The following is a 22,357-nucleotide window of genomic DNA, read 5'->3' on the forward strand; positions in this document are numbered from 1 at the left end:
AATACTTAGGAAAAATTCCTTAAAACTCATCTGGTACACCAAACGCAAACACAGCATACCTGACCTTGATAATGTATATTACGGCACTTGTTGTCACAATGTGTTCATCTAAAAGTTTTTAATAAATGTTTATCTAATAGGAATCACCAATACCAACAGTTATAGATGGAAGAGAGAATTCTGAGTGTGATTTCAACATTTAGGCATTGATTTGTTCACCAAGGTCTACCCTAATGTTTTTAAAAATATTAAACTTTTGAAAGCGATAGTATAATACTCTCCTCATTAATAAATGGTACAGAATGAGACTATTATTGATAAGATTATTGTCAAACAGTTTGCTTGTCTGCATAACTATTGAAGCACCTAGCTTATTTGTTCTTCACTGAAATGAGAAACTTCCTAGTTTCCCCTCGACCTCCTAACATGGTTTGCTCTCATCCTGGAATATGAGTTCTCCTAACCCCTTCTAACCTTCCACAGTCTCTCCCTCTTTCCTCCCTTAGAAAGGTAGTGATCATTTCAAAAGCTATGAATAAATTTTCAACTTCTATGTGTGCCTATTGGTAGTACTACAATTTTTCCTCCTGAAGGTTTGCCTGTCTCTTCATAATTTTACTGTTTTCCCCAAGTGAAATTTCATTTTGATATTTTTTTGTAATGACATGTGTCCACCTTTACATGATAATAATGCAATTTTTATTCATTAAAAATTCACTGACACATCATTTTCTGTGAATAAAACACTTGTACCTCAATTATAATAACTAAATAATAATACGGTTTTAGAAGAACTGTACAATTAGCAGTTGCATAACAATGTGATTGTAAATTTGCCGTGATTTGCAGCCACCAGTACCTGTGTCTTCTTGGACAGAAGAAAAAGATGCTCTGCAAACACCAAACCGATGCATACAGATGGATGGTTTGGGAAACATAAAGGGTGATGAAGACTGTCTCTACCTGAATGTCTTTAGCCCAGAGGTAATTTCACAAGAGATTTTCTAATAGATGTAGTTACTCTCAACTTCAGAAATAGAGCAAAAATTAGTCTAATGGACTGATCCAAATGTTGCAAATCTTTAAAGATAGAAATGAACTAACAGATGAAATAAACACAGAAACACAATATTTATGTACTCAGTATTATGATGCATAAGAGAGAACACAGAAAAAGAGATACATCCAGTTTTCTTCTGTTGTTTTTTCTTTCTCTATAGTTATATATAGTTACTAGTTCATTAGCACATTAACTGTATCTCACACCTAAATGCTGTTTCACCGTCAGTGATTTACTAAGTGGAAAATACTTTTTCAAGATAGTGACATTTCATCTAGCAGACAGAAACAGAGCTAAGTACAACCACAGCAATTACACAGTTCATCCACAAAGTTTACTGTCTGTTGGACCAGAAGATCTAGACTGCAGGTATATTTTTGGACCTTACTAGAGCATTTGATTCGGTAAACTATAGGGTATTTCTTAAAAAGCTAAAATCTTATAGTATTGGGGATCAAGCTATGAATCTTCTAACCACATAGCTGCTGCATCGTAAGCAAAGCACTAAATTGTCATACAAACTAGGTAATAAAATAATGGACTCCCAGTCCACCAGTGAACTTGTATTACAAGCTGTACCACAGGGCTCAATCCTTGGACCCTTTCCCTTCCTTATGTATATTAACGACGTTGCACAACCCATTAACTCCCATATTGTAAGCTATGCAGATGACACGTCAATCTTATTCTATGGGGGTGAATATAATGTGCTAGAATTTGTTGCTACTAGTGGTGTAACAGAAGTAACAAAATACTACAATGATCAGGGACTCTAGGTGAATGTCACCAAATCTCAACCACTGACATTTAAAACAGGCAGTTCTCACCACAAGAATATGAATAGTGTGTGTAATATCTCTGCAACAGAAAATAGCAACTGTAAATTCCTGGGTGTGTATGTTGATGAAAATTTGTGGTGGACATACCACATTATTTTCGTATGCGGAAAAGTCAGTAGTGCCATATATCTCCTCAGCCACCTTGCAAAGATACTTCCTAGCCAAGCACGGAAATTAGTATATTACGGAACGCTTTACACCTTTCTCAATTACGGAAGTGAACTACAGGGCTGTGCAGCTGATGTACTTTTAAAAAGAATACTACTATTACAGTAAAGAGCAATAAGACATTTACATGGAATGGGACATAGAGATTCATGTCGTGAAGTGCTTGTGCAGTACAAACATCTGACAATATATTCCCCGTACAACTTCAAAATAGTTGACCTACAGAAGCTATCCAGGGCAGTGATGTACATGATCACAACACTAGAACAAAGTGTAAAGTGTAACTATTTCTGTTTTTGGTATAACAAGCTACCAAACGCTCTAAGAACATACACGGAACATGTTTTTAAAACAAAATTAAAATGTTTTTTAATAGAAAAATGTTTATATTCTTTCAACAAATTTTGTAATGATTGTAACATGAGGCATTAGCAGATCAGTTGTAATGTGATAAACGTAAAAAATAGACATAAGAAGCAACAGCTACAGAATATAGTGTATTTTATAAGTGTAAATATAACCATGGTATTAAGTCTGATGTTTGCAAAAGCCATCATTACGATAGCTCCACCCAAAGAAAATGTAAATAAATAAAAAAAAGAAACTACATATGTTTCATATTTTACTACCTCTCACTAAAATACATAACATCTCAGCAAGTATGATCTTAATATGAAAATCATTTCACATACATATTTCATTTGTGTCTACAAAACCTATAATATTGTAGGATACAAAGAGAAAGGATGATGAAATATATAAAAACTAAATGAAAAACACTACTACATAATAAATTCAACAGTTTTTCGTTATTTGCTGAAGTAAAGCTTGTGTCAGTACAAAGTAGCATACCAAAAATAAACACTATCCTTACAGTTATACACTGGATTTTCATTTTCTTTTTTCTGATTGCTCTTCATTCACAATTCTGATATAGTTGGATATTAAAAATTGAAGTACAGAGCCTAAACATTTAATAATGTGTGATTGTTATTAAATTGCAGTTGCCATCTGATACATTATATTGATCATGGAATAGTGGTTGAATCCATACAGTATCGTCTTGGAGCTTTAGGTAAGAAAATTGACAATACAAGAAGAATCTTGACTGTTAAAAGTAATTATTTACAAATGATAATTCACTTATTAAATATAATATTACGACTAGATTGATTGATTTTTAATTGGTCTTGTTTGTCTACATTATGCACAGAGTGTCTGTTTTGAATTTAGGACAAGTCAACTTACCTCAGTATTTTAAAATATTTGGCCTTCAAATTTCAGTGTAAAATAGTAAATTAGCAATAATGATAGTTGTGTTGCATGTTTTTTTCTCTCAATTAATATTTGGGTCTTCAATTTACTACTACAATACATTCAACTGATTACAGGACACACTTAGAAGTAACAATAGCATTACTCATTCTTTACACATATACTCCTCTAGACTAAAAAAATCATTTTTGTTAAACAGTTCTTTAGAAGTTTGTGGAACATGCTTTTACTTGTACTGTCCTGTAGACTCCTAAGAAAATACATGATCAATTTCACTATTAAGTATCAAGGATCTCTATCAACAGCTAAAAGTTCTCTGTGGTACACATATCTGCTAGTTTCTGTTTCTTGTGTCATATGAATGATAATCTACATCGTCATCAAGCAATTTGTTGCCCTTGATTAGTTGACTTATTGTTGTTAAATGTCCTATGAAAATGTCAGTATTTTTAGATTATGAAAGACAATTCTGCAAGAATCTGTTGGTTTTTTATACAAGACAGTCCTAATGGCCTTTTTCAACACAAAATTCATTTGGTATTATTGCTGCTGGCGTTTCCTAAAATAATAATTCCATTTTGTCAGTATGGTTCAAACACAGCATGGTACACTGTTCATAGAAGTTGTTTGTCAACATAGTGTGCAAGCTATTTCATAAAAAATATCACACTGTTAAAAAACACAGCAGACATTGTCTATGTCTTGTCTCCATTGTAGTTTATTGTGAACTGTAATCCCTTAAAATTTGGTAGAGGTACCTTCTTAAAGTCTTGATTCATTGATGAATATATCTATGTAAGTTTCCTTGTCTCTATTTGTGAACATTATGAACATTCTTTAAAATGATGTTATATTCATTTTTACAGTTACTTACAAGAAAGTAAATCACCATGAATACTGCTTTTTCCAGATTTATAATAAATTCATTCTGTATGAGCCATTATACTTTGTTACTTGTTGATATGAACATGGTTCTTTAAAGTGTTTCTTCTAGATTCACTAATGTCATGTCTCAGCATTCCATAGTCTTTGATCTTTATGACTGACATCATCAGTTTTATAAGAAGGTTGAAGTCAAGTAAGCCTAGTAGAAATTCTTGAGGTACATTGCACTTAATATGCAAAATTCAGATCTGCATCCAAATTCTCTTTTGCACATACTGACATATGGTTTTACCCATTGTGCTACATATCCATGTATGTTGTAGCTTTCAAGTTTTTCAGTTAGTGCAGTATATGTGATAGTGTCAAGAGATTTAGACCAATCCAGAAACATAGCAGATACAGAGTTTGTATTGCCTAATGCATGTATAACAGATTTTGTTAGGCTGGAGATAGTGGTTGCTGTATATTTCCCTTTATGGGAACCATGTTGTTCCGGAATCAGAATACTATGTTCCTCTGGGAGCATCGCATGCATTGAGCATCTCTTTTGTTTATGAGTAACCAGTGGTTAAAGACACCAGTCTGCAGTTATTCACATTGTCCTTGTCACCTTTCTTATATGTTATTGTTACTTTTTCTAGAATTACTCCTTTTCTAAGTGACCAGTTTACTATATCCAAAGGAGATTAATTATTTCTTCATTTATGCACTTTATGAAATAATTTGATAATTCATTATCTTTTGCAGACTTCTTGGATTTCAATATATGAATTCTTTTTATGAGTTCTGGTTACATCACTGGTTCCAGGAAAATTAAGTGGGATGGTTGTCCAAGTGTTCTAGACTGCTTTGATCCTTGGTGACTTCTTTTCCCCTTTAAATTTTTACAGAATTCTATAAAACTGTTGTTGAGTACATTAGCAATTTCCATTCCATCTGTAATTATGCTGTTCTCACTTCTCATTAAAATAATAATAATAATAATAATAACGGTGGTTTTGTGGAAGTCTGCATGAAAATGGTGCATTAGTGCATTAAGAAACACATTACACTTCTCATTCGTGCCCTGTATTTGTGTTTTCCCTGTCGAATCTTCTTTCCTCTCAGTTATATAAAATATTGGTGTTTTGTTGATTAGTAATCCTGAATTCTCTATTGCATAGTTTTATTCTGTTTTTGACCTCTTGTTTTTATAGCTATAAACTTTTAAATGAAGAAAACTTACTGAAAGAAGAATAGAAAACATTCATGGGAAAATTGACATACAGACATAATTTCTGCACATGCACCAGCAGGAGGCATGCCTCCTGGAGAGATGTGCACTTCATTTTTCAGTTCAGTCTTTTTTGCTGATACATAATGTATAGTTATTTCTCTGTAGGTCATGATCCACAAATGTCCAGTATTCATTTGTGTGCTGGAGACTTCTCAAGTTCATCAGAGTTAAAGAACTATGTGCTCTGATATGTTATCTATGCCTTCTTAGTTACAATCCACAGATGTATTGAAACAAGCCTCTTGGATTTGCAGTAATGATAAGCAGCCATAAACTCTAGATATCAATATTTTGACACATCATGCCATTTCCAGCCATAAACTCTACATGTCGGTATTTTGATCACGCCATTTTTTTTCCTCAGCAACATGCTACTGATAGCTAACACACCACAACAATTATATTAGTTGTAGTGAATTTTTTGAATGAATTTGTCCTATGACTTACGGTTCAAAGTAGGAGTATATGAAACAAGAGGTCACATGCCCCTTGTCAAGAGAAGGAGGACGAGGGAGAAGGAGATTAGTGTTTAATGTCCCATCTGCAACAAGGTCATTACAGAGAGAGCACAAATTCAGAGTAGGGAAGGACTGAAAAAAAAAAAAAAAACAAATGGCCATGCTCTTTCAAAGGAACAATCCCAGTGTTTGCTTTAAGTGATTTACAATAAAATCACAAACAACTTAAATCTGGATGGCAAGACACAAGTTTGAACTGACATCCTCCCAAATGCAAGTCCAATGTGCTTACCACTGCATTGCCTCACTCGGTTCTTTCAACAGAAGATATTCAATATTTAAATAGTAAACACTTTAATCTCACATTCAGAGGCACAGTTGCACTAGTTGGACAGCCTTCCCACAGTTATGACCAGCTGTGCAGCTATTTACATATCTCATGATGATTGGAAAGTGGTTGTATTGTAAATGATTCATGAGTAATGTAGATTTCCAGCATGCCATCATTAGAAAAACTATTGGCCCACGATGGATTACTTCATATCAGAGAGCCAGTGTGTTGTGTCAGTGATATAAATGTTTATTCAAACATGATGAATATGTTCACACTCTTGCATATGTGCTAACCATCGACCACCCAACATACTGGCTTAATTTCACTCTTGTTTTCATGCACTGGCTGATTCACCTTCTGTGTTCTTGTGTGTCTGATATTTGCAAATAAAATTTGTTCAATAAGATAATTTGTTTTGGTGCTGCTATTCCCTCATCTATTGCCTATTGCAAGGGGACAGAAGTTACCACACATATCAGTAACACACCTCAGTAGATTAGTGACAATACTTTTGGAGCATGTATGTCCTAAAGATCATTAAAGTGTTAATATTTTAGATCATACTAACAATTTATGTTATGTTGCTAAAATTGATCTGTTTTATGTAACTGAAGAACAATACACCCATAATCAAGTTGTGCATTTCTTTCTTTTTTCAGAATTACATCATACTCCTCATCCCTCCCCCCTTATAATCTCTCTCTTTTTCAAACTAGAAAAGGAAAATATAGCACATCGGAGAATCTTCCTTCCTAATATCAACAACCTTTAAACTAATAAAAATAGTACATTCATACTGTCTAATCATTTATTACTTTTTCAGATAATTAAAACTTTACTTTTATTCAAATTGCAATTTTTTTGTCTATTACAAATTATATACAACAGAGTATCTGCAAAGAAATTTTTGTTTTCAAATGACATGTCTTCTGTTCCATGCTGAAAGAATTTTTGTTGAATACAGGATTCATGAGCACAGGTGACTCTCTCCTTCCTGGAAATCTTGGAATGAAAGATCAGGTCCTTGCACTGAAGTGGATAAAGCAAAACTTTAGAGCATTTGGTGGTAATCCAGATGAAGTTACTATTTCCGGTCAGAGTTCAGGAGGATCTGCTGTACATTACCACGTGCTGTCACCATTATCAAAAGGTATAGCAGTAAAATCTAAGATTTGAAAATCGTATAATATAATGTAATAAATTGTGGAGCAGCATACTGGGTCAACCAAATAGATCATTTATGACGTGCACATCATCAATACCGTCATTTCTTAAGCTGCAAAAGAGCTTAGGTTACCCATTGCAATTACTGTCCCACTTCATGAGAAGCTGAGAAAACTAATTTACTCACTCCTTTGGCAGAAAATAATCTGAAGTATTCTGGGAGTTAAAAAGAAATAAGATTCAATTCTTACTTAAAAAGCTATAAGATATTGCCATTCCAAATGTGTTGAGAAGTGATGGTACATACCAAAACATGGGTCAGGGAATGAAATCATCATATCTGAAACCTGAATCTTAATTCATAGGAGAAGCTGAACATAATGACCACCTACAACATTTTTCCATAGTGGTGTTCATTGTTAAAGCCACCCATGACAATCCTCCCTCTATGATTTTTACTTCTTTTAGCACTAGCAAATTGGAGATTTTGTGATGGCTTTCCACTTCAATATTTTTAAAGGGAAAAAAAACTCCAGAACTGAAATGTAAGAATGCAAAGTGATTACAAAAATCATTAATTTCCAGTTGAAATTGTATGAGATTGTACTGAACAACAGACATATTTAAAAGGAATTTTATCAGCCACCAAAATCTCAATTACCACTGAAATATTGGTATTTCCAAGAAGATGTCCCTGCATTATTCACTGTGTAATCTCATAATGTCGAACAGTTTTGAGATGCAAAGTCCATACCCCTTCACCATGTTTCAAAATTAGTAATAGAAAGTAATAATAAATTGTTTTTATACATAAACTTGTTTTGTAACTCCTGTTAGTTAGTATAAACTTCTCTATTATAATTTTTCTCTGCTGTTTACTTTTTTACTCATGGGAAGGTAGAAGACATTTACAGCATATTTCAGAAACAAATAAATGGCAGTAAATCCCATTACAGTATGGTAATGAGGGATGTAAATGCAAAATAAAGTAAATATTAGGAATTTCAGTGAAATGCATAAATGACCAGTGTCATATTAGTAAAAATATTGAACATTGCAGGAGCAAATCATTGTGACAGAAATTAACAAAGCCAAAAACATAATTTCATGTCAAGCAAAGATCTTAAGTTGACATAATGTACTTATTTTATCCTTTCTTTGTGTTGAGTAAACAATTTTTGTGTGCTCACAGGTCTTTTCAAACGAGCTATAGCACAGAGTGGATCTGCACTTAGTCCTTGGGCATTTACTACAAATGCTACTGACAGAACATTCCGTTATGCATCATATTTGGGATTTATTGGAGAGACTACTTCAGAACTTATGGAGTTTTTGATGACTGTTGATGCAAAGGAATTTGTCAAAGCAAGGGGGCCAGCTTTGGATCCAAAGGTAATGATTCCAGATTTGTCAAGTGTTGAGAAATTTAATATACAGAAGTTAACAGATATATGATACTAAACTGAACAACCTACAATATATTTAACTGTCAAAGGATTTAAACACACCTTGTTTAAGAGTAGTCTGAATTAGCACAGTCTGTGTTTATTTTCCATGTATTTGTCCATCCAGACACTTTTAAAAAGATAGGCAGAGAGAGAGAGAGAGAGAGAGAGAGAGAGAGATTCGCTATATTCTCTATTTTGTGAAAAATTATGGTCCAAAACATACTGAATCAAATGACAAAGAATAATTTTCAAAGCTCTTCAGTCAACATGATTACAGGATACTTTATTAAAGGATATTGTCTTATTTAATAGGAGATTCAATTAATGATTCACATTACCTTATATTTAAAATTGAAAGTTACATTAGAAATGTCACTGGAAGTTCTCCTAACATATTCTGTCACTACTACTGACTTTACACAAGATGATTTGCTCACACCCTCGACGTGTTAATTCATTTATGATGGATCAATCCCTTGACTAGCTTCTGACGTGTTGACATTGGTTTATACCATACTTCCACTTTACCTTTTCCACACTGTCTTGTAATCATTGGGAATACTGTACAACATATATACTTCGTGAATTCCCAGCAAATGTTCTGTTACAAAAGAAAGCATAGATTATGAATCTTTGTGTTTAGTTGGTAGAGCTTAATAAAGCACTGTTTTAAATGGAGAAGTGTCATGGAATGAAGGGCAGAAAAATTAGTTACAAATGAAATTGTAATGGTGTGAAGTTCATTACAGTTTTCATGACCAGATTTGCAACTTTTATTCCAAATTTGAATTTCAAATTTTTCTTTGTGAATGTGACAAAAACTAGATCACAATGTATATTAGAGAAGGAGATTCAGTTTTTTTTTTAAATTAGTTATCTGCCTGTACTACATATCAAGAGGTTGTTTGTAGATGAAGAAATTGCAAGCCAAGAAATGAAATATGAAAGAAGCAGTTGTTCATAGGAACATGCCCAAGGCTCTTTTATGGAACTGAAAAAAATTTCATTGCAGTAGATAAACTGGATTGAACTTATAGTGTATGAAAAATACACCAATAATGAATATTTTCTAAAGTTTTGACAAGTTTGTTAAAAGATCAAAATGAGCAGATGTGGACTGATATCTTAGTTCTTAACATATATTTCAAAAATTCTGTGGTCAGGCCCAGAGAAATGTGCAGAGGTTACTGTCCACAATTTCAGCATTGTGAAATATGGTGCCATTTAGATGCGGTATGGAAGGGGATAGAACCACGCAACACTCAGCTTCTGCCAGGGTTGCAAATACTGTTGGCTGTATTATCCTTCCAAGCAGCTCCTCAGTGAGTCTCATACGACTGTATGGAACTGTTCTAGTGCTGCCACCAATGGAAAAATCTCTCAAACCACGAGTGTTGAAGCCTGCTCATCAACATTGCACTGCTGATGACCTCTCAGCTATAGATGCCTTCATACCAATGCACTATGACATTTTTTCCTTAGTAAAATTTTGCCTTTTAATATAGCAAAACATCACTGATAAAAAAGTAAGCCACTAAGAATTATGTTTCCCTCAATTGTTACATGATAGTATAAGGAAAGAAGACTTCATGTTATTTCCATTTAGACAAACCGCTGTCTCAGATATTTATATGAGATGCACAACAAAATGTTGAACAAATCCCCTTTGAGCACAAAGTCATTTAGTGACATGAATTTATGTAAATTGATATTAATATTTGTGTATAGATGATTTGAACGAGTGAGACCACAGAGATTTAAGTTCAGCAAATGTACTTGTAGCATAATGTGCAGGAGTAGATAATAAACACATAAGCAATGGAGATGTTGAGTAACAAATAGGTACAACAAAAATTCTATGCTGGATTTTCCATTATTTGACTTAAACAAATAAGCAAGATTTTCTTTCATTCCAGGACTGTAAAAATGCCCTTATCTGTGTTTGGGCTCCACATGTGGAACCAGAAAACGAAGGTGCATTCCTGACTGAGCATCCAGCTAAACTGATATCAGAAAACCGCTATACGCATGTGCCACACTTAACAGGTGTTACAAGCTATGAACTGCTTGTTAGGACACAAGGTATGATTATAGATTATACATATATTTATTCATAGAATGAGCAGATTTAACACTCAAGATAACAGCTGCTTCAAAGATATGGATAAAGTGAACTTGCAATATATTTTTTAAGAGTAGTTTCGAGTGAAAAGTGCACAATTCTACCACTACCACAATATTAAGTTTATACTGAGGAATGTAAAAAAATAACTTCATCAGCCTCAGATGCAGGTTTCACTTGATAATATGATGATCACCAGATCAGTTATGACTATGTAAATTTTTTTACCATGACGAATGCAATAAAAGTTGTTAGCTTATAGTATTATATTTGTATACAATGAAATGAAACTTTTTGTACTCTATCTTTAAGCAACACTAAATAGATACATTCCAGTATCTCATTTTATTCTGTAATGAAGCAAAATCATTGCTGTCTTAGCTTTTCAAGCATTGGCCATCTACAAATTCTCAAAATAACGCAAATACACAGATTCTAATTCATCATCTTGAAAACTTATTTTTGTGTAGCTCATATATAATTGAAATAAATATAAATATAATAGAGGGAAACATTCCATGTGGGAAAAATATATCTAAAAACAAAGATGATGTGACTTACCAAACGAAAGCGCTGGCAGGTTGATAGACACACAAACAAACACAAACATACACACAAAATTCAAGCTTTCGCAACCAACAGTTGCTTTATCAGGAAAGAGGGAAGGAGAGGGAAAGACGAAAGGATGTGGGTTTTAAGGGAGAGGGTAAGGAGTCATTCCAATCCCGGGAGCGGAAAGACTTACCTTAGGGGGAAAAAAGGACAGGTATACACTCGCACACACACACACACATATCCATCCGCACATACACAGACCAAGCAGACATTTGTAAAGGCAAAGAGTTTGGGCAGAGATGTCAGTCGAGGCGGAAGTACAGAGGCAAAGATGTTGTTGAAAGACAGGTGAGGTACGAGCAGCGGCAACTTGAAATTAGCGGAGGTTGAGGCCTGGCGGATAACGAGAAGAGAGGATAAACTGAAGGGCAAGTTCCCATCTCCGGAGTTCTGACAGGTTGGTGTTAGTGGGACGTATCCAGATAACCCGGACGGTGTAACACTGTGCCAAGATGTGCTGGCCATGCACCAAGGCATGTTTAGCCACAGGGTGATCCTCATTACGAACAAACACTGTCTGCCTGTGTCCATTCATGCAAATGGACAGTTTGTTGCTGGTCATTCCCACATAGAAAGCTTCACAGTGTAGGCAGGTCAGTTGGTAAATCATGTGGGTGCTTTCACACGTGGCTCTGACTTTGATCGTGTAAACCTTCCGGGTTACAGGACTAGAGTAGGTGGTGGTGGGAGGGTGCGTGGGACAGGTTTTACACCGGGGGCAGTTACAAGGGTAGGAGCCAGAGGGTAGGGAAGGTGGTTTGGGGATTTCATGGGGATGAACCAAGAGGTTACGAAGGTTAGGTGGACAGCGGAAAGACACTCTTGGTGGAGTGGGGAGGATTTCATGAAGGCTGGATGTGGCTCTCCAGCAGGGATACGACTTCCTCAAATCCTCCCCTGAAATGAGATCCATCCTTCATGAAATCCTCCCCTCCCCACCAAGAGTGTCTTTCCGCCGTCCACCTAACCTTCAACATAAATAAAGGTGCTAGCCAAACCCCCTGGTTGGATGCTGTATTTGCCCACAGGTGTGAGCTGTGCAGTGTCCTCGATATGTTGCAAGTATCTTTCATGATTAGAATACTGTTCTGCATAGTAACCAAGGTAACAGAAGCATTTGGTGTTACAAGAGACACCATTTTGAAGGCTTATACCACACATAGGAAAAGCAGAAAAACCTCTTCTGCTAATTCACGATGTGGATGAATGTGTGTATTGAGTGACTGTGACAGTCAGTCTCTGAACGGGACTGTGATGAAGAAATAAGAGGACAAGGGCTCTAAAAGCTACAACAGAACTGAATGTTGCACTTGGAAACACTCTCAGCACTAAATAAAAATGAAGAGACCTCCAAAAGCAGCAATTTGAGGGTAAAGTTTAATTTGAAAACCACTCATCATTAATGAAAATGTCCAAGCATAGGAAAATGTGGTGTCAAAGATATAAAAAATGGAATATGGAACAATGGAAGAATATCATTTGGTCAGATGTGTCTTGTTTCACACTGTTTTCAACTTGTGGCCATGTTTATGTCCCAAGAGTGAAACAAGGTGAGAGTGTGATCATGATTTGGGCTGCCATATTGTACTATTGCTTGTACCCTGTGGTCACTCTGTAACACTGTAACGGATTACATCAGCAGTTTTGCAGATCAGACCCATCTCATGGTTCAGTGCTTTTCCCCAGTGGTGATGCTGTGTTTCAAGGTGGCAGGGCCCCTGTTCACACAGGCTGCACCATCCAGGACCAGTTTTGTGATACAAGGATGAAGTGTCTTCAGGTCTCCTCCAGCTACCACAGTCACCAGATCTCAGTATTATTTAGCCTTTTGCAGCTGCTTTTGAGGTAAGGTTGTGTGATCACTATCCACTACTTTGCAGGAAAATTAGTACACAATTCCCTTGAAAACTATATGGGACCAGTATTTATCCATTATGAGATGACTGGAAGCTGTTTTAAGGGGCTCCGGAACGCCCTATACTTGCAATGTTAAAATAACGCTTATAAATTACATCTTTCCTCACAAAGTATTTGAGGTAGGAAGTTGAACTTTTTACAGATTATTTATTAGAATATGGGCTACAACTTAACACAGGGATTTTAGAAAATTTTAGTTCAGTTATTAAAGGTGATTTTTTTTCAATTGTAATGAAAATTCACAACATTTTTTTGCAATTTTTTATTTATATATTCAAAAATATACAGTTTTTTGGAAAAAGGCTGTGTTAAATTATGCAGAAGGTACTGTGTAACATTTACTGAAAGTTTGAAACAAATATGTTTGGAAGATCCTTAGAAAACATGTAATTAGTATGAGAAAATAAAAGTTTTGGGAATCGAGCGACAAAGATTGGATTAACTTTTTGGTGCATTCCAGGTCCATAGGATGGATTATCTTCATCCTCTGCAAACTCCTCCTCCAGCTTCCTCTTGTTCCTCCTCCTGTTTACTCTTGCTTGTATTTCTAGACTCTTTACAGCCCTGTCTGCAGCCCGAAGGCGTTCCTTGTCTAAAGCAAGCATCGCTCGTACCATGTTAGAACCTATCTTCATTCCCATATTTCTAAATACCTTGCACCTTACAATGTTGCCATCATTGAAAGTCACAACAGCATCATACACACCAAAGTGAAGTGTTTCTATTCCAACAAATACAGTCTTGGGGATTCTCGACCATATAACACTATTTACACTTTCATTGGGGTTTTGAGTTTTTCCGTGAATACACTTTTTCAACAGTTCAGGTGCTGCTAAGTCTCTGAAAATAGGTTTTATCACCTCCATTATTGCATGAGGCAGACTATGCTTATGAGTGTACACTTCACCAGTTAGCAATCCTTTGTTATATTTACACCAACTGTCTTCTTCTTTGGGACACAAGCTATGTTGGGGATTTTCATCGGTTGAAGAAGTATGAAAAAAAAAGAGCCCAAACAGCCTTCTTCATTTTGTCGACACTTTGTGTATTTTGCCTAATAGCCATTCCATAATAGTTCTGTATTTTGTCAATTACACTGTCAGTTAACCTTCCCTTCCCATCCAACCCTTTACCATCACTGAGTTTTTGTTTTTTGTACAAAGCTTTCAGTCGCCGAAGTCTTGTTCCCATTCACTTCTGCACGTGTCCAATACACTCAAATTTCTGCACTACAACATCATCACCATAGGGCTTCAGTCCTTGAACATGTTTGAAACTTTTAGAATCACCATCACCAAGGTAATTAACATATCGCACTTTATCACACGCCTCAGAACGCTGGAATATACTGGCAACACCAGCCACTTCCATTCCTCCACTACTGCCACTATAGTTAGCTTTGCAATTATTTTCATGTGTACCTTTATATTTTTGTGGACATCTACAATACTTTGATATTACTGCTACATCTAAAACTTTACCTGTATACATACTGGTGGCAGATACTACACCATGAGGAGATGTGTGTTCCCGTTTATGCCAGGTACCGTCGAACGCTGCAGTCAAATCTCTGTTACCATTATTTTCCATTACTGCCTCTTCCACAGCGTTCTTCATAGATTCTATACAGACATCTTCTACTTTAGACCCTATTAATTTATTATAGGTCGTAAACTTGGTTGGGGGATTTGGAAGATTCATGATGCCACAGAAAATTGCACCTGCAGTAGCACCCTTACCAACTGAACGCAAGGAATAAACAAATCTAATGTTGTGTTCGTAGATTTTGCTACCATTTTCTTCAGTTGCAGTTACTGCAACACTGTTCCAAAAGGTGGTCATGTATGAACACTTATGACATTTCAGTTGTATTTCACTAGCAAGTCCTACGTGCTTTATTATGGAGAGTTCCAGACCAACTTCACTACAATGAATACATCTTACACAGTTTGAAAAAATTCCTTTGAGAACCGACATATCAAATATTTCATTCACATCCGATTCGCCCATAAAACATTCGTAGTTTTCACTCATTGAACCAAGCTTCTTCTGTGAAGTATTTTCTTTCCCACTTTGACTGCTATGAGCAGGTGTACTTGAGAGGTTAGGTTCACTCACTTGGTTATCGTCTTTATTGTTTACAGTAATAACACATACTTTTGGCTTTCCAACATTTCTCCTTTTCTTAAAAGCCTTCAGAGGATTTCTAATAACTTTACTTTTACTCATTATTATACTTCAACAAAACAGAGACTCAAGAAACAGAATTAATTACGAATATTTTCGAGATAAAGACAGAGTAAATAAACATGAAACAATCGACAATCACACCAGCGATATATATTGAACCATCACAGGTTAGCCACAACACATACTTTATCTCACATCACTAAAATGTACCTGATGAACACGGACGTTAATAATAACACCATTTGACAGCAGTTTAACAGCGCCACAGTGGGTCACGCCCATGTAGAACACATTTCAAAAAAAATTTAAAAATAATTGTAGTCTTCGGAATTGAATAAATTATATATCTATTAAAAGGTAATAGTCTGCAGATTCAGAAAACGCAAAAAAGTAAAAATTGAACTTTTCATGATTTTGAGCCTTTCCGGAGCCCCTTAAACGCCAACATGTGCCTACAATGTATTACGCATGTTAGTGTGTTGTACTTTTGGTATTTCTCTATTTTTGTCCACCCTGTCCATAAAGTGGACAAATGGAAAGTAGGTAATACCCAATAATATCAATATTATTGTGAATGAATGAGACCTCAGAAGTTATGAAAATATTAACTAATAATACATGATCTATATGTCTGATGAAGACTTGGAGCAGGATGCATTCACAAAATTAAATAAAAAATATAACAAAAATGTAAATGGTAAAATACAACAAAGTGTTAAAAACAACTGTGGATAATATGTCACAAAGTACACAAGGTGTTACCATTGCTATAAGGTACTCACTGCCATGATCTTGACAGCTTTATGCAGAGTACGGATGTAAATATGTAGGAAGATCTAGGTGTAAAAGCAGTTAATGTAACTGGCATGAACTTTTTATAACAGAAGAGAATCTGTTAATGTTTTGATTCACTATGCTTAAAAGCAGTAAGTATAATAGTTAATATAAGAGGAATTGTACTAAAAAATAAAATTGCAATAAAAAACGATGAAGATATTCACTGTCACGTAAAGCAAATGAGCGGGTGGACAGAGAAAATCAGAGACACAGTACGTGTGAGAGCAAATACAATAATTTTGATCATGACAAATGAGCTACTGCACCAACAGTTATCTATTTGATGCAGTAACTTCTAACTCTTAAAGGACTGTAATAAGTAACTTTAGAAGGATGCATACAAGAGTAAAACAAAAATTTCAGAGATAAATTTCTGTCCAATTTAGTTGATCAACAACAGAGAACCAAATTTTACAAATTATTAACAGACAAAACAATTTTTTGTGTAGTGTAGTGGCTATACTTTCGCAGTTTTGTAATGACCAAAATATATTTTCAATCCCAACTGGTCAATATTTGAGTATAGTATAATGTTTTATCACAGGTGTCTTTTTTTTTGACAGTGGTGCCACTTACTTGCATTTTATTTAATGTATCACTGACAGCAAACTTCTATGCACCTCCCTATAAAAATACTCACAAAAATTAACATGCTCTGCAGCTAACAGTTACAACCTGTCTCAAGTAAAATTATTTTTCTAATAGTACTGTTTAATTCAGACCATTCTCTGTATAACCTTAGCACTGCCTCCCGCCCTTGCAATTGATACTTCTGTCTGTTCCAAATAGGAACATTCTCACACACTTAAAAAAGCTAATAAATTATCTTCAAAACAAGAGAGGAACATTACTTTCTTTTTATACTGAAGTCTTGTATGGAAATGAAATATTATATGTAAAATGTCATATTCAGAGTAATGATATCTGCTAATATAGCCAGTGGCTATACAAACTAACTAAATTTTTACTTCCAGCTGATGGGCTATTTGCAACTGAAGATGGAGCAAAGAATTTGAATGACAACTTTGATCTCTATGTTGCTGATGAACTTCGCTTCTCAAGTGAAGAACAACAGCTGAAAGTAGCAGAAGAGGTCCGGCAGTTTTACTATGGAGACAACGAGATCACTCCAGCAATGAATGACTCAACTGCAACTGTAAGAGCCAATCTTTAAAATTTGGGTTTAAGGAGATGAAAATTTCCTTTCATTACTATTCTGAGAAGGAGGTACTGAACAGGTTCTAGGAAGATTAGGAATTGCATTGTAAAATTCACAGCTGTTTTGCTATTTTTATTGAAGAGAAATGATTTTGGTCCAACATCAAACCGTCTTCAAATCTCCTGCACCACTTGTTTCTTGTTTTCTCCTGCACATGCTTGCTTTTGTTGTACCACACTCAAAGATGGTCTAATGTTGTACCAAAATTGGTTGTCTTCAATAAAAGTATTAGTACAACTGTTTGTTTTTGAATTCAGTATTTAATATTTTAACTGAAGTATTATCTCCTATCACATATTTATGGAGGGTGTGTATGTACAGACAAATCTAGCCAACAGAATTGTACTTCTTTCTGTAAGTGTCATGAAAACAGTAAATCTTTATTTTTAGGATGTCCTGATAGTGAAAATGTTAATTAAAATGATCGATTAACTCTCATTTTGAAGTTACGATACCTTTACAATATAGCTTGTATAAACTTCCTCAAAGGAAGGTCACTGAATGCACAACTGCTTTGCAAGATGTTTCGAGATTTCTGCTAGTAATTTAATAATTAGTGTTCACCAGTAATTGGCTAACAATGATTCACTCCACTTTCCCTGGTATCTCATTTCCATGTCTGAAATTTGCTGATAGAAGCACTCTCAACACTGATTGGTTACAGTACCACAGCTGTCAGGGAAGAAGTCCAACTGATAATCTAGGAAATCTAAATTTAAGAACATGTTACACCCCAATCTATTGCAGTAATGCAGAAGAGTTGCAACAATATCCTTACAGCTTTCTCCCCTCTTATTTCCTAGAAAGTTTGTTGCACTTGAACAAGGGCATCCCAAGCAAACTTTTCATCACCTGTAAGGATGGTGCTTAAATGCTCATTGTCATACAGTTTGTGTATTTGAGGACCTATAAAAGTCCCCTCCTTTAATTTTGCCTTGCTAAGACATGGAAATTTCTCAAGCAAACAGAAAAATATTTACCTAGTTTTGACCATTGTCTTAATAAAGTTTTTCATTAGGCTGACTATTATATGAAGAGCAAAGAAAATTTTGTCCTTGGGTACAACAAGCACTTTGTGCATAACATTATGAGATTTATGTTCAAGTGACTGACATCAGTCTTTCTTTTTATAATGAAGTGCTTTTGTGCAGCTGTCCCAGAGGCACAGGAAGCAATAGAATATGGTGTAGCCAGGTTGTAGCCCAAGTAATATGCCTGTGACTTTCAGATCCCTAGAAATCTGCCATTTAAACTTGTTGTAGTTCATTCACAAAAACAATTGTTTCATGTTATTATATTTCTTTCATGTATGGTGCATATCCAATCAGAATTGATGATAATATGTTGTCATTATGCTATAGCACACACTTGAGAGTTACTTTGGAGGAGTCAATGAAAAACCTCCACTGATCACTTACTACAATTATTGATTCATTATTATGCTGTTCATGTTCGCTTCAACACATAATGGTACATAAAGTTTAAATTTTTTTTACAGATGATATCAGATCTCCTTATTGTGGAAGGAATAGACACCACTGTACGCAACATGAGTAGGGATTCTTCAGAACCTGTTTACTATTATCAGTTTTCATTCAATGGACCACTCAATACATTCCCTGATTTCCCAGGTAATTGTTTTACATTCATATAAATACTGATCAACTATCAATTCATTCTTTTTCAATTTTCAAAGCTTGATAAAAGTCATTTAGTAGTAGTAAATTATCTGTAATTCCACTTCCATAAAACATTCATTAATTATGCCATCTAACATTCACAGGAACTAGCCATGGAGATGATAGGAGATACATGTGGTATTATGAATCTCCTGAAACATGTTCACCAGGATATCTAACTGCAGTGCAGCTGCTACAGATGTGGACAAATTTTATCAAATACAGGTAAAGAAATTCATTCTATTCCATCTATTGCTTCACGTTCTGAAGATCCAGTTAGATTGATAAACTTCGTTTTTGTCATATAGGTGTCTAACAGATTAGCATCAGATGCAAAGAATTGTTAAGGGCCAACTAGTTATTATTAATTATGTAACTTTTTTCAGAGGAATCGTCATTGTCATGATCTGTGAGTGGCAAGAGCCTTATTGTGAAGATACTTGCCCTACAACTCTCTTCCATTTGTATCTGTTGAGTGCAATGTTTGTCCATTTAATGTTGATACTCATCGTAGCCATATTCTCCCACATATTCTTTCATTATGCGATTATGCATCTTCCTCTTCCTTTCATTCTGTCTATTGTCCTGCTGAAAGCTATTTCAGGAAATCTGTTCCCCATCATTCTTGCTACATGGCCAGGCTGGTTCAGCCTTCTCTTCTTTAGCATTATTATGATGTTATAGTGTTTGCACAGTCTTGTAATTCGTTTTCTGTTATCCTTCATTATGTGTTACTTTCATCACATACATGTCCAAAAATTATACTTAGCATTTTTCCTTCTCATATTAACAGTTCCTCGTCATCTTTCTTTCCAAATATTAACGTTTCACATCAGTACCACAATACTACTATAACATACAATTAACGTAAGTGAATTTTTAAGTTAGTACTAAGTATGTTTCTCTGTAAGATATCAATAAAATTTAGGTTTTTATATGCATTGTTGTACTTGAGGACAATATTATGGAAATGGAAGAGGATGTAGATGAAGATGAAATGGGAGATATGATATTGCGTGAAGAGTTTGACAGAGCACTGAAAGACCTGAGTCGAAACAAGGCCCCCAGAGTGGACAACATTCCATGAGAACTACTGACAGCCTTGGGAGAGCCAGTCCTGACAAAACTTTACCATCTGGTGAGCAAGATGTATGAAACAGGCGAAATCCCCTCAGACTTCAAGAAGAATTTAATAATTCCAATCCCAAAGAAAGCAGCTGTTGACAGATGTGAACATTACCGAACTATCAGTTTAATAAGTCACAGCTGCAAAATATTAACGTGAATTCTTTATAGACGAATGGAAAAACTGATAGAAGCCGACCTCGGGGAAGATCAGTTTGGATTCTGTAGAAATGTTGGAACATGTGAGGCAATACTGACCCTATGACTTATCTTAGAAGAAAGATTAAGGAAAGGCAAACCTACGTTTCTAGCACTTGTAGACTTAGAGAAAGCTTTTGACAATGTTCCACATCAGTGTTGCAACATTTAACCTTCCACATACTTTTCATTTTGTGTTAGGCAAGCTGCATTAATATATTAAGAAGCCATCAGATTTTGTAGAGTGTCTATAATTCTGAATTATCTCCTTTCAGTGATCCTTCTCCCTACAGTGGTGGAAAAGTTACTGTAGACTGGAATGCTTATAAGCCAGACAACCCTAATTATCTTGAAGTTGGCTGCACTATTCAACCTGGTACATCACCTAACAAGGATCGCATGGATTTCTGGCACAGTGTTATGCCATAGATTAGGCACAGTAAAGCATGGAAGTTATTTATATGTGATCAACATTTTGTTACAAGAACAGTTAATGAAAACCAACTATGTAAGGACAATGGAAAATAAATAAAGAAATGATACACAATAAATATTGGATTTATTATTCCTTGGCTGTTTCCATCATCTTAAATCTATGAATATTTTATTTACTTTGTGGTGTAAGTGGGTAATTAAGTAGGCAATTAGTTTTGATATTGACCTACAAACATTACTGGAAATATTTTTGTGTTGAAATGAAATCAGTATTTTGAGGTATCATCAAGAAGTCTTTACTTCCATTATCCAGTTTACTCATTACCAGTTTCTTACATTTGTGTTTTATGACTAGGTTCCAAGATACAATAAAAGCCACCACTTTTTGCTTGTATTGGTTTTGTGGCCCATTGCACATGATTTGAATCTTGTAGTCAATAAACCATTGTCACTATCTAAGAATGATATCACTATAGTTACACTGTAATTCCTTTAACACCAATGCCAGTTAGTAGTATGATGAACAGAGTCATCAGCCATATGCTTAAGGATCATATCATTCTTTGAAGTAACAGACTGATATCTCAACACATACACACAACACTGCTACAGTAACCTTGCTGCCAATGAACACTATCTCTTCCAACATTCTATACACTCCACATCCACAAACTCAGTCCTTATACACAAGACTGCAACTCCTTCTCCTTTGAGTGACAAATATATAAAACATCTGGAGGAATGGTTCCTAATCATCAATGATCTTAAAACACATTCATTAAGAGATCCTTCATTGTCTGGTCTCAGTGACAACATTTCACATTTGCATGGTCTTAATAACTTCTCCTCCAAACTTACAATTCTTCTGGTTCAATCTCCACTAGCTTTGTCCCACATCTATACTTGTAACTGTTCCTGTACTCCTTCCATCCCCCTTTCACTGCATTAATCTATGTTCAGAGTATAATCTGCACAATCTCCTTCTTTCTTTATTCTATCTCTTATATGAAACCGCTCCTCCATTTCATTGCATGGCATAACCAAGGCGATGACACATTCCTAGTCCATTGTGTTGCATTTGCTCTCCCCAGGTGTCTCCTCCAAACATTCCTC

General features: G+C 35.2%; 1 protein-coding gene across 1 annotated transcript; it reads left to right on the plus strand.

Moving 5' to 3' along the window:
- The first annotated feature begins 858 nt into the window (after positions 1-858).
- LOC124777779 (esterase FE4-like) lies at positions 859-21,304 on the plus strand. Its single transcript, XM_047253288.1, has 9 exons — positions 859-984; positions 3,072-3,142; positions 7,260-7,445; positions 8,652-8,851; positions 10,824-10,989; positions 17,563-17,744; positions 19,306-19,438; positions 19,591-19,711; positions 21,085-21,304. The coding sequence occupies exons 1-9, from the start codon at positions 968-970 to the stop codon at positions 21,236-21,238; spliced, it is 1,230 nt and encodes a 409-aa protein (XP_047109244.1). The 5' UTR covers positions 859-967; the 3' UTR covers positions 21,239-21,304.
- The last annotated feature ends 1,053 nt before the right edge of the window (positions 21,305-22,357 follow it).

This window comes from Schistocerca piceifrons, chromosome 2 (assembly GCF_021461385.2).
Source record: "Schistocerca piceifrons isolate TAMUIC-IGC-003096 chromosome 2, iqSchPice1.1, whole genome shotgun sequence".
NCBI classification, from domain to species: domain Eukaryota; kingdom Metazoa; phylum Arthropoda; class Insecta; order Orthoptera; family Acrididae; genus Schistocerca; species Schistocerca piceifrons.